Source organism: Phocoena phocoena, chromosome 12 (assembly GCF_963924675.1).
Source record: "Phocoena phocoena chromosome 12, mPhoPho1.1, whole genome shotgun sequence".
NCBI lineage: Eukaryota > Metazoa > Chordata > Mammalia > Artiodactyla > Phocoenidae > Phocoena > Phocoena phocoena.
The window spans coordinates 32,183,347-32,200,662 of NC_089230.1; the positions used below are offsets into that span (position 1 = coordinate 32,183,347).

The 17,316-nt window shown below is 40.4% G+C and overlaps 1 protein-coding gene across 4 annotated transcripts in view; it reads right to left on the minus strand.

Annotated features, from left to right (window-relative positions):
• L3MBTL3 (L3MBTL histone methyl-lysine binding protein 3) overlaps nucleotides 1-17,316 on the minus strand; it is a 115,767-nt gene that overhangs the window by 72,705 nt on the left and 25,746 nt on the right. The window contains exons 4-11 of one of the 4 annotated variants that reach the window (XM_065889240.1): nucleotides 15,125-15,236; nucleotides 14,684-14,758; nucleotides 13,084-13,243; nucleotides 11,804-11,936; nucleotides 9,837-9,921; nucleotides 8,094-8,185; nucleotides 6,057-6,161; nucleotides 717-852 (exon numbers count right to left, since the gene is read on the minus strand). In XM_065889240.1, the coding sequence (XP_065745312.1) occupies nucleotides 717-852; nucleotides 6,057-6,161; nucleotides 8,094-8,185; nucleotides 9,837-9,921; nucleotides 11,804-11,936; nucleotides 13,084-13,243; nucleotides 14,684-14,758; nucleotides 15,125-15,236 (898 nt within the window). The remainder of the gene's footprint in view (nucleotides 1-716; nucleotides 853-6,056; nucleotides 6,162-8,093; nucleotides 8,186-9,836; nucleotides 9,922-11,803; nucleotides 11,937-13,083; nucleotides 13,244-14,683; nucleotides 14,759-15,124; nucleotides 15,237-17,316) is intronic. The other 3 variants (XM_065889241.1, XM_065889242.1, XM_065889243.1) reach the window with 3 other exon arrangements.

Below are 17,316 nucleotides of genomic sequence, written 5' to 3' on the forward strand. Positions count from 1 at the left end.
ATTTACTGAAATGTCAGTAAATACAGTTAGCTATGTAAACATATTTCAATCATATTTCAAGGATGTATTTGTGCATGTGTTGTGTGTGTATGAAATAGAAATCTGTAGCTAAAACCTGTAGTCAAAATTAAGTATCAAGCAGATGTTATGTGACATGCAAGTAAGTACATGGACATAGTTTATTCTCTTAAGTAGGATTCTATTTTTTAAATGTCTTTCACTTTATTTTATTTTATTTTAAATTTATTTATTTTTGGCTGTGTTGGGTCTTTGTTGCTGCACGCAGTCTTTCTCTAGTTGCGGCGAGCGGGGGCCACTCTTGGTTGCGGTGCGTGGGCTTCTCATTGCGGTGGCTTCTCTTGTTGCGGAGCACGGGCTCTATGTGCGTGGCCTTCAGTAGCTGTGGCTCACGGGCTCTAGAGTGCAGGCTTAGTAGTCATGGCGCACGGGCTTAGCTGCTCTGCGGCATGTGGGATCTTCCCGGACCAGGGTTCGAACCCGTGTCCCCTGCATTGGCAGGCGGATTCTTAACCACTGCGCCACCAGGAAAGCCCTAAATTTCTTTCACTTTAATAAACGTTTTTCATCATTAACAATAAGCTTAAATTTGGGCCCACCTGAATAATCATAAAGTCTGAATTCTTAAAAATCTAAATTAAGATATAAGAAAATAAGTGTTTCAGAATATAAAATGTGAAACTAAAAAGTGACAATACCTTTTGGAGGATGGAGCTTGTGGCCAGTCTTCTCACACCACCCAACTGGGTGAATATCCAGAGCATCTGCATTTACCCAGAAGTCGTAACAATCAGAATATCCATCAAAGTGCAGCTTTATCCGGTACCCACAAACCTGAAACAGGTAAAGGAGGTCGATTGAAAAACAGAACAAAACAAAAGGCCCAGAATATTTCTGCACATGTACAAAAATAAATTAACATGGATATCAAGTATGATATGGATTATGTTAATCAAAGCACCCTTGTTAACAGCCACAAAAACAAGTGAACAAATAACAAAATCTAAAAGCAAAGGCTATTACATTGGGAAGAGCTGAGCTACAGTGTTCTGGCATCATCCTCAGTTCCACCAGGAGCACGTGCATCCTGGGTGACAATTCTCCCACGCAGACAACTCCTCTGTTCACTCCCTACATTGTACAGGCACATGCTACCCAGGGGAGCTGGCAGCTCAGGGCGCACAGCTCCTGCAGGGTGCCAGAGTGGGTGCCCTGCCGTGCACTGGCTCAGTGCTAGCTCTCTGTCCTTTATAAAGCTCCACACACAGCGATATCCAGCCAGACCATGGCTGGTGCAGACATGGGGAGAAGTCAACTTATTCTCCTCTCCACTAGTAGCAGAGTGGGGAGAAAGAAAGAAAAGCCTCCCCAGTTCATACTCAGATGAGACAGGCTCCCTGGAATCCAGTGAAAACTCACTCTATGTAATGCATGCCGAATGCTGATGCCACATATCTGCCTAAATTAGGGCCCCACCCGGAGGAGTTCTCAGTTGAAAAAAAAAAAGGTTATGTAGGTTTCTGGGGTCTTCGCTGGGTCACGCTTGGCCTTGGGCTCTCAAGACAGTTCAGCCTCTCAGTCTCCTTCCCACTAGCACGGCAGATGTGTTCAAGTGGAACCACACGCCACACCAGACCTCTAACCACTCCAGGGCACCTGCCTTGCAGAAGTCTGAACAAGAAGCTTGAGATTAGAGCGCGGAGCCAGGGCAATTCACAATCCTAAAGTAATCAGGAAGCTGTACGGTTAATGCCATGAAGAGTTCTCTAGGGCATACTGTTAAAATTCAAGCGGCAGAACAAACTTACAGAGTGAGTCACAGTTTACGAGAAAAATTATATTCGTGTGAGTCCATGTATGTATTTATGCATGTTTCTGTGGGTATATATATGTTATTATGTGTGTATACATATATACATATGCCCACACATATATACATACATGGACTCACACACAAAAGTATATGTATTTAGACACACATTTATATACATACTTACACACATATATATGTAAATTCACAGTAAAAAAAATAGTCTGGAAGGACAGATGCCAAATATTAACAATGATTTGTTTTGAGAAGTGGGGAAGAAGAGGCAAAAAGGAATGATGGATTTTTAAATATTTTATCTTATATATTAGCATTTAAAAAAAATAGAAGGTAGGGTTTTCCTGGTGGCGCAGTGGTTGAGAGTCCGCCTGCCGATGCAGGGGACGCGGGTTCGTGCCCCGGTCCGGGAAGATCCCACATGCCGCGGAGCGGCTGGGCCCGTGAGCCATGGCCGCTGAGCCTGCGTGTCCGGAGCCTGTGCTCCACAACGGGAGAGGCCACAGTGGTGAGAGGCCCGCGTACCGCAAAAAAATAAATAAAAATAAATAAAAATAAAAATATAGAAGTTATTAATGCTACATATATAAAAGTGAAAATAAGCTGACTCCCCCCAGAGAGATAAGAACACCCTGCAGAGCCAAGACTGGGGTCTCTAGAAGCACGATCGTCCAAGAAGGGTAGGTGGCTGCCCCCCACCCATCCCATGCCAAGGAGGAGCTCAGGGGCTGCTTCTCTTACAATCCTTGGAGCTGGGCAGGCCCACCCTGCCTTACCCTCAGTTGTCTCCGGTCAATGCCTAAGAAACAAGCCCCTTCAGTAATTTATCCCTTCAATCCTTCAGGGTCATACTGCTCTGAGCTTCTGCCCCATGTGCTGTCAACTTCCCACCACTCCCCCTGTAATCTCTCTACTATAGCTCAAGCCCTCCGAAAACCTTTGGTAAACAGCCTCCTCCACCCTCAACTTCCTTGCTCAAAGGCACATCTGCTTCCTCCCTCTGAAGCCTTCCCTCAAGTGGAGGCTGCTCTTTCTCCTACTCTCCATCCCTCCGAGGCCCAAGCGTGGCCTCCTGCCTCAGGCCACACCACGCTCCTGGGCCTGTTCTCCACCCTGCTCCTCTGAGACCTGTGCCATGTGGCTGCACCACTTTGCCCTCATCATCCTGCATACTACCCCCCAAACATCCCTTGTCACTCATCACGCTAAGCATTGGCTCACTCTCTTCCTTTCCATCCTGAGTAGTTCCACCAGGCACATGGGTGACTCAGCCAATACCGCAGCTCTTTCTCCCTGCACGTCCTCTTCTCCCATGGATCTTGTCCCATCAGAAACTGCGCTGCCTTGCAACGATTAAATTAACACATCCATTCAGTTTGCTAACCCAGTTACTCCCGATACACTTCCTTCTGAATCTCAATGAAAACTCTAGCATCTCACATTTATTCCTCTACTTTCTCCCTAGCATCTTCCTTTCTCTGGAGCCTCCTTCCTTAGCAGTCACTTAAAATATTTTATCAACATTTTAAATTGTTGCCCTAAGATGTTGTCTGACAAAATTCCATTATCCCAAGTATCCACCCAGTCTGCACCTATACCTGGTCTAGGGACTGGTGCTAAGGGAAAAAGATGACACACAGTCAATCCTCATTATTCATGGTTTCCGTATTTGCAAATTCACCTTGATAACATACATTTGTAACCCCAAAATAATATGTGTGGGGTCTTGGGACATGTGCATGCACAGAGTGGTGAAAAATCTGACTCACCCATCGTGCAAGTTTCCAGCTGAGGCTGAACAAGGCAAGATGCTCTGCCTTCGTGTTTTGTACCTCACCGTACAAGCAAGGGTCCTTTATGTTACCTACTTATTTAGTGTCACGTTTTTTCATGTTTTGTGCATTTTGTTGTGATTTTGCTATTTAAAACCGCCCCTAAGCCTAGTACTGAAGTGCTAGGTAGTGTTCCTAAGTACAAGAGGGCCAGCAAGTGCCTGACAGGGAAGATCTGTGTAACAGATAAGCTTCATCAGGCATAAGTTACAGCACTGGTGGCCATGAGTTCAATGTTACGGAATCAACAATAGACAAACAGGTTGTCTTCACACAGAAACATAAAACAAGGTTAGTGCTGATCGGCTGACGAGAATGTTGTGACCAGAGGCTCCCAGGAACCTAACCCTGGTATTTCCCCTAAGTGCAATGGTTCAGTAGTATTTACGGAATATAACTACCATAAATAACGTGAATCAAATGTACCTGTTTACCGCACTCTCCCTACTTCACAACGGCCTTTTTAAACCTCCTCCCTCTCTTTCAGCTACCAATCCCACTATCTCTATCGTCAATCTCAGCTGACGCTTTACCTCCAGAAGTTGCCTCCAAACTGGCAAACCTGCCCACGCCCACCACACCCATCCTTTCCTGCTCTCCCCTGCAGAACTCAAGGAGAGACCCCCCCTGCTGGCGAAGGCTTGGATCTGCTCATATACTCTGGATCCCATCTTCTCCCATCCCTTCTTTGTCAATTATCTCCTCTCTCTGAGCCTTCCAATCCTCTGCTCCCCAATGACTTCTTCAGAATTCAAGCATTCTCTAGCCAGTCTCTTCTCATTACAACAAAAAGGGAGGGATGAGGGAGAGAGCAAGAAAAAGTAAAGAAAAAACTATGTTTTAGGCTTAGACAAATTCTTGTACACTCTTGGTGAAAATCTAACAACTGATAAACGTTTTTGGAGCACAAAATAGCAATATGCATCAAAATTTAAACATCCTTAACTTTCAACCTGGTAATTCTAGGGATGGCTCCTACAGACATACTCACTATGCAAAAAACAAAACAAAACAAATTTTTAAAAAAGCCAACAAAAAACCACCGAATAAAACGATGCTCACAGAGGCACTGTTTGTAATAATGAGAAAGTGAAGACCACTCAGTTGTTCATCAATATGAGAACAATTAAATAAACTGCAGCAATTCAGTGAAATGGAATACTACTCACTGGTTAAAAATATTATATATGTATAATATAATATATAAGATACAGTGTCACAAAAGCAAGTTGCATAATATTATGTATGACATCACTTACATGTAAAAAAGAGAAAAATATATTTATACATATTTTTACATGCAGAGAAAACATCTGGAAGGAACACCATGAACTCATAAGTGTCGTTATCTTTGGGATACAGAATGAGGAAAACAGGGTGGACACAGAACTTCTGTTTTTTAATTATATATACTCTTACACCAGCTGACATTTCCAGGATGAGCAAACATTACTGTAATGATAAAAAAAAAAAAACTAGACAAACTAAAATAAATTTCCTTTAAAACCAAGTGTTGAAACACACACACACACACACACACACACACACACACACACACGCCCCTCCCTTAAAAAGTTTCCCTTGTCTTTTACAGCCAACTTCTTAAAAGCAGTTTATACTTACTGAATGTTTTCATAAATCTCAATTGTTCTGAGAACTATATAAGCTAATACATGGAAAACACTCAGATCAGCATCTGCCCCGTGGTACAGGCTATGTAACGGTATGTTATTATTTATGGTGACTGTCATCATCCAGCTATCAGATGAGACTGTGTTGTGTAGGAGCCAAACTTCTTACAAGTCCACTGAGTCAATGAAGGAAAACTATGATAACTAAAACTAATACACATGATGGTCTTATTCTTTGAGGAAAATTTTAAAAGATACATACCCCTGACTCAAGGAAGAGAACAAGAAGGAGGCAAGCACATAAAGGAAAAAAAAAATTCTAAGAGCTTTCAGTAATATATTGGACTAAGATATACCTAACTGACTTGGACATCTTTTCGTGAAAAATTTCAAAGAGATACCTTGAAATACTGAAAGTAATATAAATATCCGTTGGTCTGTTCCTTATGTTAAGGAACATGGTATGGTAAAGCCTATGGCGTCAGACAGACCAGGGGTCAAATCCTGGTTCTACGACTTTGAAGCTGTGTGGCCTTGTATACCTCACTTAACCTCTCTGAGCCTCAGTTCCTTCATCTATAGAACAGGGATGAAAAGGGGTTCTTGCAAAGATTAAATGAGGTAATGTTTACAAAACGCTAAGCACCGCGCCTGGCATAAAGTAAGCACTCAACGAATGGCACCTTTTCCCATTATTAAATCCCTATAATCACTATTTTGTTTTAAAAATAAAGATGAGGCAAAGCTTACCTCAGCCACAGTGAGGACGCAGTACACGGACTGATGCTCAGGGTCCACACCTTCTAATTTCATGCCAACTTTAAACCCATTTTTGTTATATGGAAAAGATTGATACTAAAATGCAAAATGACAGCAGTTTTAGTGAGTGATCACCATTCTTCAATAAAGACTATACAACCAAATACATAAACAACTCCTAAAAATCCAGAAGAAAAGGATCACTGGGTCATCTCATGGAAAAATGCACAAAGACTATAAACAGGTGACAGAAAAGGAAATTTAAATGTCTTATCGACTTAAAAAGATGCTCAATCTCCCCCATAAGAGTCATACAAAGTAAAATTACAGTAAAATATACTTCACCTGTCAGACTGATAAAGATCAAAAAGTTTGGTTGCAGTGCTTTGGCAAGGCTCTAGGGAAAGAGATGCACACATACATCGCTAATAGGGACATAAACTTGCACGACCTCTAGCAATCTCATGATATCCATAAAAAAGAACATTCTCTTTGACTCAGCAATTCTAATCCTGGGGAATTATCCAACAGAGATAGCCACATATGTGCTAAAGGAGAGGTGTACGAGGTTATTCACCAAAGCATTTACTTACCAAAAGACTCATGTATATATATTATATAGTCCATACATACAGATAGCATTTCATCTTATATCTGTTCCATAATAATTTAAGGTGGTACCTACCGACTGACACACATATGTGTGTCATACTCATGTAATATATATGACATACATATATGACATATATGTCAATCAATAGGGAGCAGCTTACAGTATTATGGAACAAACATAATATGGAATACGATGCATCAGTATAAAAGACTGATGAAGTGGTTAGATGAACTGAGATGGAATAATCTCCAAGCTAAGTCAGACAAAAAGCAAAGTCCAAAACAGTATGTGACATATGTTATCATTTGGTTAAAGACAGGGAGGGGAGGATTTGTGTCTATATATTGCTTATATGTGCATACAATTTTCTTATAGCGCCTTCATGTTTTAATCACATGAATGTATTACTGATTCAAGTAATTAGCTGTATTTAAGCTTTTTTTAAAAAATTGTAAAAAAGTCTATTCTGCAAAGGACCAAAGTTGCAGAAAATAATTATACAGAACAAGTCATATGCAATTACTATTACATATTAAATATTTTAATGTAGATGTAATCATCCCAACATTTACTATTCACCATTTTTTTAAAAAACTTTATTGAATACTCACCACTTCTTAAAATCTCTGTGTTCATACATATATATAACAAAGTATTGATGGCAGATTTATTACATACCATGATTAAATATAATTAAATCATTTAAACCAAGGGTCAGCAAACTACGGTCTAAGGGACAAATCCAGCCCACCACCTGTTTTTGTAAATAAAATTTTATTGGAATACAGCCATGTTCATTCATTTATGTATTGTCTCTAGCTACTTTCATTACAAGAACAGAGTTGAGTTGTTACATCTGAGACCACATACCCCATAAAGCCTACAATATTTTCTACTGTCCTTTATGGAAAAAGTTTACTGACCCGTGGTCTAGCCCAGAGAGAGCAGTTCCCACTCAGAACTACTTTTATTGATTTTAACTCACTTATGATAAAATATTTTTCCATAGTTATACAGTAGCCCATCTTTCAATGTTTTGTTGTGATATTACGTAAACCACAGTAACTCATTTTTATTCTCCCAAAGACATGATGTTGACATGAAATTTTACGCTAGTTCTTCATCTACTAGTTTTTCAGTAGTAGTAGAAACACCCCTTTTAAAATCAGTGAGAAAGCCTGGTAACTACTGAGAAGAAAGAGCACACGCGTGTGCGTGCATGAGGTGTGCTCACGCACACGGCACTGGGGAAGGTGTGCGTATAAATGCTAGCTGCCCTCGGAGGCACCCCTCCACATGTGAAAAATAATATGTTTGAGGAATTATCCCACGTCACATTTCCTAAACAGACAGTAGAAATGGCAGTACCAATTCCAGAGAAGCGTTATGGACAGTATTTCTAGAAGGGCCTGTACCTCCTTGAACAGCTTTGCTGGCACTGCCACAGCTTTTTCCTCTTCCAGGTAGGATGCCCAGCACCACGCTTTCTTTCCTTTAGGAGGCAAACCTGAAAAGCGAATGAAACTAAAATGACAGAATTTCCAAATCTAAGAAATCAGAGTGGTACACTATGAACTCTCACTTCCCTAACTATCCCCAGGCCTGGCTCTTCTCTTACTTTCGTGGCTGGTATTTCTCAATCTCTTTTCCTGGCTCCTCTTCCAAAGAAATGAGAGCTAACAAGTGAACTGTGTGTATATCCAGGTATGAGTGTAGAGAAAAGAAGCAGAAGAACTTAAGGTTAATGAAGAAGATGTAGTAGGAAGCCAAGAAAGAACAGTACCACGGAAGCTACAGCAAGTAAGAGCTTCTTCTAGAAGCAGGATGCTCAAAATTTTTTTTCCTAAGGAATCAAGAAGTTGAGGACTGAGAAAAGGTCAGTGCACTGAGTGGTTAGGGACTGACTGCTAATCTTTCTCCAAGATTAAAAAAAAAAAAAAAAGGGAAAAAAAAAAATCAAGGTGCCAAAGGCCAAATTGAAGTAGCAAAAGAATACATAAATGATAAACAAATTGAAGTAGCAAAAGAATACATAAATGATAAACATATGGAGTCGGCTAATATCAATTTTATTTGGGATTAATTTGACAAAAAATGAAAATGAAAGGAAGGGTATAACAGCTTGATGGGTATTAAAATTGGGGGAATGGTATTTGGGGGATGAGATTGCAACAGGCAATGATGAAGCTCATGAAGAGGAAAAAAAAAAAAAGGAACACCTAAGAGGGGGAAATGACTGAAGGAACAAGGTCACAGAAGGGCCAGAGCCCTGAGAGTAGAAATGAAGGGGAAGGGAGAGTCAGGATAAAGACACTTTTGAGGCAGAGTGCAGAGTAACTGAGAATTTACTCCCTTTAATTTCAGTGACATAAGATAGAAGGTCATCTCCCCCAAAATGTAAAAGTTAGGCTGTGTGTTTGACGCAGGTAGAAATATCTCAAACTCTTTTTGCAGAATTAAGAGCTGAACGAGCGAGGAATGCAGCCAAACCCGGAAGAGGAGAGCTGGGTTCAGGCCTTGGCCTGCAGGGACAATGTGACTGGCAGGTCAGAAGGGGACTGTGCAAAGTACAGTGACCTAACGTGGAGGACCGGCCAGGCAGATGTGGCAGGTCCTTCCTTTGGATACAGCCTAGTGGGGCACACGGAGGCTTCTATGGAGATGACCCAAGGTCCACGATGAATAAGGCAGCGAGTTCATCCACCAAGTACTGAAGGGCAGGGCCTCATGAGCATAAAGGACTAGATTCCTCATGAGAATAAAGTGTTCCTTGAGGAACGAAGGAAAAAAAAGGTACCAGGTCAGGAGGTCATGGTTGAGAGGAAACTTTAAAAATCTACAACCTTAGGAAATGAATAAGAACAGAGGTTTTAGTCAAAGTGCGTAAGTGAAAGATACCTACTGGATGGAAAAATAAATAATGGAAAGTGGTCTCAAGTTTGCCCTGACACTACTCAAAAGTTGCTAATTTCCACTTTTCCCCCTTATCTACTTCTTCTAAACTCTAATTTTTATTGACACAATTTAATCAAAGAGAACCCCCAAACGATCCTTTAACTGCCATAGTGTGCACTACGATTAAGACTAAAATGTGTACCTGTGTGAAATATTTTCAGCTTCATAAAGTTACAAATAAAACCTTCCTTTCATCAACTCACCCTGCTTTAATACAGCCGAATCACCTCGCCTTTTCCTTCGGGCTCTCTGCGAACCCCTCAGGATTCTTCCATCTTGTTTGTTTTCCTACAATAAGGAAGAAAAGTTTATGATTTTAAAAAGTTCATGAAATTGGCACCAATGAAAAGTTAGAGAGCTGTCAGAAAGCATTATTTTTTTTTTTTTGGACTCTTCTTCAATTTCACTTCATAGCTTTTAAAAGAAAGTAAGAATATAGGTCACTTGAGAACTGTGTTGCTTTTGGCCTGAGGTCCTTACAAAATAAGAACATTTCCAAGAATTACACTCTGTTATAGTACAGATACAGCTCCCACCTCCTTGAAACACTTTCTTCTTTCAGCTCCTGGACCACTCTGTTCTGGCTTCCCTCACACCTCACTGGCCCCTCTTTCACAGTCCCTCTGCTGACATCTCCTGCAACCTAATCCCCTTCTCTTCTTTATCTAATCATTCTCCCTAGGTTTTAAAGATCGTCTGTCTGCCGAACATCCCTCATCCATATCTCCAGCCCTGACCTCTTCCCTGGCTCCACATTCATGTATCCAGATGCCTACTTGGGATCTTCGCTTGGATGTCTAGTAAGAATCTCAAACTCACGACGGCCAAAGGACTCTAGATGCTATACTCCACTCTGGCCTTCCCAGTCTCAAGTAACGGCATGATTAGCCAGTCCATAGTTCAATCCAAAAAGCTAAGAGCTATCTCTGATTCTTCTCTTTCCCTCACACACCCCTGACAACCCTACCTTTAGCATCTATCTCAAATCCGCCGACTTCTATCTTAAACAGCCCTCTTATTTAGTCACTGCAATAAACTCCTAACTGGTTTCCCTGATTCTACTCTTGCTCTCACATGTCAAAGCCAGAGTGATCATTTTAAAACACTAATCATATCAAAGTATTCCCCTGCCTTCAACTTTCCAATGGCTTCCTATCATACTCAGCATAAAGTGAAAACCCATTACTCTGGTTTACCATAAAGCCCTGCACCACAAAGAACTCTTCAGCCTCATCTTACTCCATTCTCCCCTAGCCCTCAAGGCTCAACTACCTTTTCTTCTTTATTTCCTTAAACAAGACATGCTACACGGGTTCTTACCTTATGGTCTTTTCCCTAGCAATTCCACTGCCCCACGGGGCTTCTGACTCCCAACTTTACACCAGGCTCCTTCTTATCATTCAGATCACATTGTCCAAGCCACCCTCCCTAGGAGGCCTCCCTGATAACCCAACTTAAAGCAGTCAGATCATCTTAATGCCCTATTGTAATTCTCGGCATAGCGCTCATCACAGGTTGACACTGCCCCTGTTTATTTTGTTAATTTTATGTCCCCTTAACAAGAATGTAATGTCCCTGAGAAAAGAAACCCTGTCTTCCTGCTGTCGTATTCATCCCTGCATTCCCAACTCCTAAAAACAGTGACTAGCCAATCATCGTTGCTCAATATTGATCTTAAGGAAAATGCTTTGAGACCTCAAAGCTCCCTTTTCATATAGAGTTACTATTAAATATTTTAGAGAGGGGATGTTTATGTTTTAATTAGCATATTGTGAATTAGTTTTAGCTAAATATACCTGACATTCATCTGCCATTTTATACCTACTCACATCGTTTTATGAGATCTGTCTGCAATTTACCAAAATGGGATTGGCATTTTGCTGTCAAGAGGAGTCTAAAATTCATTCGCGCAACTGAAGGTTCTCCTGGTGCCTCTCTCACTGCAGCAGTAAATTCCAGAACATCCTACCTCTTCCCCCTGAGGAAGGGCTACTACTATTTATAACTCCCACCTTGAGATGAGGACAGTGACACAGAGAGGGTAGGTGGGTAACCTCCTGATGGTGAAACAAGGTCACGGAACCAACATGTGAACTCGGGTAACTGGCTCCAGAGCCGGTGCCTTGGGCCGCGGTGCTACCCGCAAAAGCGCGGCCCTGTGGGTACTAACCGTCTCCTCATCTCGCTCTTCCTCCTCTTTGGAGTCCGCTTTCAGAGATAACTTGGGCTTCTTCTTCCGACTACACTTAGGATCTTCCTCCTCATTGTCTTCTCCCACGTCCCTTTCTTCCTTCTGATCTCTGCTGAATTTATAAACCCAAAAAAGTGACAGGAGACAATACCCATCAAATATCTGCATGTTGATTAGCAATGCAAAACTCATTAAAAAAAATATTTAACCACCAGGAGAATGGTGTACATATCACAGATAAGAGACACTTCAAACCACCCTCATGTATAACACTGTCAAGACAGAAAGTGGAAATTAGCTTACGTATTAATTTATATAATTATTATAATTATGTAGTTAATGATATAATTTTAAAAGGGCACCAGCACTACAGGTGAAACAGGTTCTAACAAGTTTAAAATTATTTGTCTTCCACAGCTGCCATTCATACTAATGAAAGAATCGATTATTTAGAGATATTCTAGTCTTCAGGGGCAATTTTAAAGCAAGGATCTAGCAATTATTAAGAATGCCAAGTCCAACTGAAAAAGGCCAAGTGTAACTTTGTGAAACATCAGGTGGCTAACGAAAACAGAAAATTCTCCAGCCTGTTCTGACTGAAACACATGGGAAACTCCACTCAAACATAAATGCCAAGTCATTTATTTGTAGTACGCAAGTAGGCACAGGAAATACACCTTGTTGGTGATAAGCTGACCTCGTGAGACAGTTCCCAATGGCAGTCACACCACCGTCAGTCACAGCTGACGGCCCTGACTCGGAATCCTCAGTCCATCCTGAGATCAGCAGTAACACAACTACCACACTACTCACTATGGCCATTCAGCGGATTCTCAGTCAGGGGAAGCTTCAGTCCATTTGTGGAGTTTTAGCTGAATTACCTAAGACCTCCCAAAATATAAACAGAAGTGTGTTTCCACAAACAGGAGTATCATTAAAAAGTGTATGTAGCCCAAAGAAATCTAAATACTCTTGGCTGGGGAGCAATAAAATTAATGTAAACAAAAGGCTATAAAGAAAGAGGCAGAGGTTGTATTGCAGCTAGGACGTGAACAGCACAACTCAGTTCAGACATGACCAAAGACACCAGTCCAGTAGTGGGATCAGGGTCCAAGTGTCTCCAAAGGGAAAGTCTCTGGGGGAAAAAAAGATGTTTTTGGATGACAGACATCAGAGAGCACAAAACCTCTGTATTCCCAAGCACCAGGCCCTTGGACTCTAAAACTCATTTTATAGATGGAATGGGGGCAAAAACCTACTTGTCTTTGATATGCCGAGCACAATTCTGGCTGCAATAGTTTCCTCCAGAAAGACACTCATCTACGTTGCCATACTGACAACAGTTCTCACAGAATTGAAGCCCTTCTACTTTCACTGGATCCTTCAACCTGAAAGGCATCCCAGTCTTCTCGGAAAAGACTAGAAGACGAAAAGAAGGAAAAAAAGTTAAAACCATGACAGAAATCATTGCAAAACACATTTAGACTTTTTCTTCTAATAATTTTGTTAGCAACACAATAAAAGAATAATGTTTGTTGAATGAATGAATGAATGATCAAGCCACACAGCGCTTGGGAGGGAGAAGAGGATGGGCTTGACAGGAATCACTCAAATTATTTACATAACACACAAAAAAATTCTTCAGAAAAGGTAAACAAAAGCTTGTCCAAGGCCTTTTCTACAGAGTGCAAAGTGAAATGAAGAAAATTTCATGAGTCACTAAATTCAGAAGATGAAAGCAACCATCCATAGAATCCTATGCAGCTGTATCTTTTTGACAAATTTTTTAAAGGGTTATCTATGTTATATCGTGTTTTTGATGAGTGACTCTTTTACTTAATGGGCTGAATCAACATCTTTCTATTTTACTTTTAATGCAGAAGATCTCCTAAATCATAATTATCCATATTGTCTAGGAGCTCACATTTCCTTTTGCTTGAATCGTTACGCTAATCATTCATTCAGCAAACATTTATTAGGCACCAATTTACGCTAGACACTGATGACAGTATAGACCTTGCCCAAGAGAGCTCACAGTCTAGAAGAGAAGACAGACAAGAAAACCAATATTTATAATAAAATGTGATACATGCAATAATTGAAGCATGAACAAGTTCCAGAAGTAGTACAGAGGAAGAAGTGACTCATCCGGCCCGGGGGGAGGTCAAGGAAAGATTTTCTGATATAAAGCCTCAACAGGGTTTTGAAGGCCGAAGAGGAATTTACCAACTGGACAAAGAGAGAAACAGCATCCCAGCCAGAAGAAACAGCATGAGCACAAAAGGCAAGAAAGTATGAAACCGCACGATATGTTGGGAGAATTTTATGTAATTCAGTGCTGCTGGCCCTGCCAGAACACAGCATACAAAGAACAGAACAGAGAGCAAAGACACAAAGCAAGCAGGTGGGTGCGGGTCACCCAGATCTTTGTCTGTTTTGCTAAAGAGACAATAAGAAGTTGGTGAAGTGTCAGATAAGCAATCTACACAAGTTCCTCTGACTTCGGTGTGCGGGATAAATTGGGGGAAATCAGAAGCAGAGTGATTCTTTAGGAGCCCGTCTGCAATAATTCAGGTGAGAGGTGATTAGGCCCTAAACTAAGGCAGTGGCAGTGATAATAGGTAGAAAAGGCCAGATCTGAGACGTATTTAGGAAATAAAAACCAAGAGGATTAGGTAACAGGCTATGGGGCTGGGAGAGAACAAATTCAGGATGACTCCTAGACTTCTTGCTTGTCCACTGGGTGGATGGTGCTACCATCAATTGATATTACGGGCTACAGAAGAAAAAGCAGGTTGGGGGGAGGGGAGAAAGAAATAGAAAATGAATTGCATTTCAGACATGTGGAGTTTGAGGTACCTGTGGGACATCCAGGTGGAGATGTCCAGTAGGCAGGTGGAAATACGGGCCTGGAGCTCGGGGGAGAGGTCGGGGCTGGAGATATAGATTTAGGAGTCATCAGCATATAGGTGTTAGTTACAACCATCGGAGTAGATGAGAAAAAAGTGGCAGGCTTTTGGCTAAATCACCTGGGTAGGCTATTACAACATGGATTTACTTGATACTTTCCAATTAACCTTATGCTATGACAGATCTGGCATAAAGAAAGAAGACACTTTATAGTTATTTTAAAATATAAAAGCTGGTTCCATAATAGTTTCGTCATAGAAATTTACCTAAGAATATGTGACACAAAGATCACCCAGGATTTTCAAAGTTCCAGCCTATTATAAAACCTTAGATATTCTTACATTAAAACTCTTCAAAAAAAAAAGGACAATGCAGATGACCTGTTCTTACCTTCTTGAGCAGTTGGTACCATCCAAGTTGTGGTAGCTGTTGCTTTTTTAACATTTTCCATCTCACTCTCATCTGTAATAACTTCCAAGGCGCCAAACTCATTTACACGGAACTAGCGATAATAGTAGAAAGAGGCAAAATTTACAAAAGTGCTCAGAAAAGTCATCATTTAATGGCTGGCACATGTAGTCTTTAAGCAAATGAACTACGTTTTTATAAAGTTAATTTCAACAATTATATCCAGAAAAGCCCACTACCGCTATTAAGCCCTTTGCATTTACCAATTTTGGAATTTCAGGAAGGGGGAATAGAACAATGCAACAAAGAACTTCTTAAGGATACAAACAACCACCCCTGCACTGGCCTATGGAGTTGCCAGCTCACTTATATGGCTTATAATTTCAAACACTATTTTTTTTTTTTTTTTTTTTGCTAAGACTGTTTTTCTTGTTTCATATTACTGCTTATTTGATGATCAAAGTTAGTAAAAGGAGAATTACTGTTTTCCCAGGAATCAACTTGTCTCACCCAAGTTCACCTAGTTCAAAGAGCAGAAATATCATTCTAGAAACTGTGACTTGCATGTCCCTATCCCCATATTCCAAGATCTGAGGAAGGAAGGCTAAGCATGAGTCATGGGACCCCCGGCCCTATACCTCCTCTTTCTTTCACTGCTCTTTAGAATTCTCTGTTATGTTCATTCACTTCTAGTCCTCCTAAACTAAACCACTGGTAATATCTATGAGATATGAACAAGCTTACTAGCTTCAGGCCAATTTTATCACTAAAAAGTAAGGGCATCTTGATTTCATGGGCATTTTTGACCCCAAATATTGAAAATTTCCTCTCACCTCATGGAGAGCCTCAAACCAAGTATTCTTCTGCAATCTCCTGGACATACAGTTTACGTGTTGAAGACTTTTAACCACTACCTGTGTGCAGGGGCCCCATTCTCTTTGAAACAGCTAGGTTTACTCTCACATTCATGAAGGTCAAAGTTATTCTGTATTCCTTCTGTTTTTCCATAAAACAGAATGACATTAGGGATCCACTAATCTTGACAGGGGATGAAGAGCTAGAAAGCTCAAAATTCAAAAGGATTATAAAACTTTCGGCTTAAAGTTTTTAGATCTCTCACAGAAATATAGATGAGCATGCAAATATGAAGTATTTAAATAAGGCCTTCCACTTCCCAATCTAAAAATCTATTTGGTCAACATGCCAACAGAATGATTTATTTTACCAAACTAGATTCAGACTACAAGTCAGAAACATCATAAGCAAAATTTACAACTAATTATTCTTTCCACCAGGTGAAAATAGCACCTTAAACAATTTTCTGCACATAGTCTACAATTATGAAAAGCTTTCTAGACTGAACAAGTGACATAGTTACGGAAGGTGAAAATGTTTTCTCCCCATTTCATATTCCAGATACGAGTTCCCAGGTAACATGTATAAACTAAACCTAGTGGGTTCACCTAAAAATGTCAGTTTAGGAGGTGGTAAAAAGTCAATTGGAAGGGAAAGAGCTAAAAATAACTTTACTTTTTGAAAAAAAAAAAAAATTTTAAATGACCAACTCTGAAACCAGAATATTTCAAAATAAAGCTGACAGTACCATCTACTGGGCAAGAGTAGAAAAGCCAAGCCATCATGATGATTAATTAATGATGTTAAAAACTATGGCAGAAAATCAATTCTGAATGAAAAATTTTTAAAAACGGGCATCAGCCCAGGTAAGTAAGTTTACTTTTATTATATGCTGATGTTAATTTAAACTTTTTTGACAAATACAAAATGTGGGAAATAGCACAAAACATTCACATTACACAGAAAGTGTCATGTGGCTTAAATTTCCAAATTGCTGCTAAACTACACCTTGGCATTTCAAACACTGAGAAAGAGAATACAGCTGAGTGGAATCTTCAAATCAAAATCACGACCTATGACACCTGGGAGTTTTAGGTTCAAATACTTTCAAAGTTAAAAGGTAATATTCCCACATCACAACACTTAATTCCAGTTATCTTTTCCCTCTCCTGATAGTTATTGCCAGTAACTGACCTACGGTCTAAGCACAAAGTAAAGATGCAGTGCACTTAGGGAAACAGTTAACTCCCGGAAGCCAGGGACCCATGGACAGACTTAAGGGGTTGATAAATCTCAGGAAATATATGCAAAATTATGGT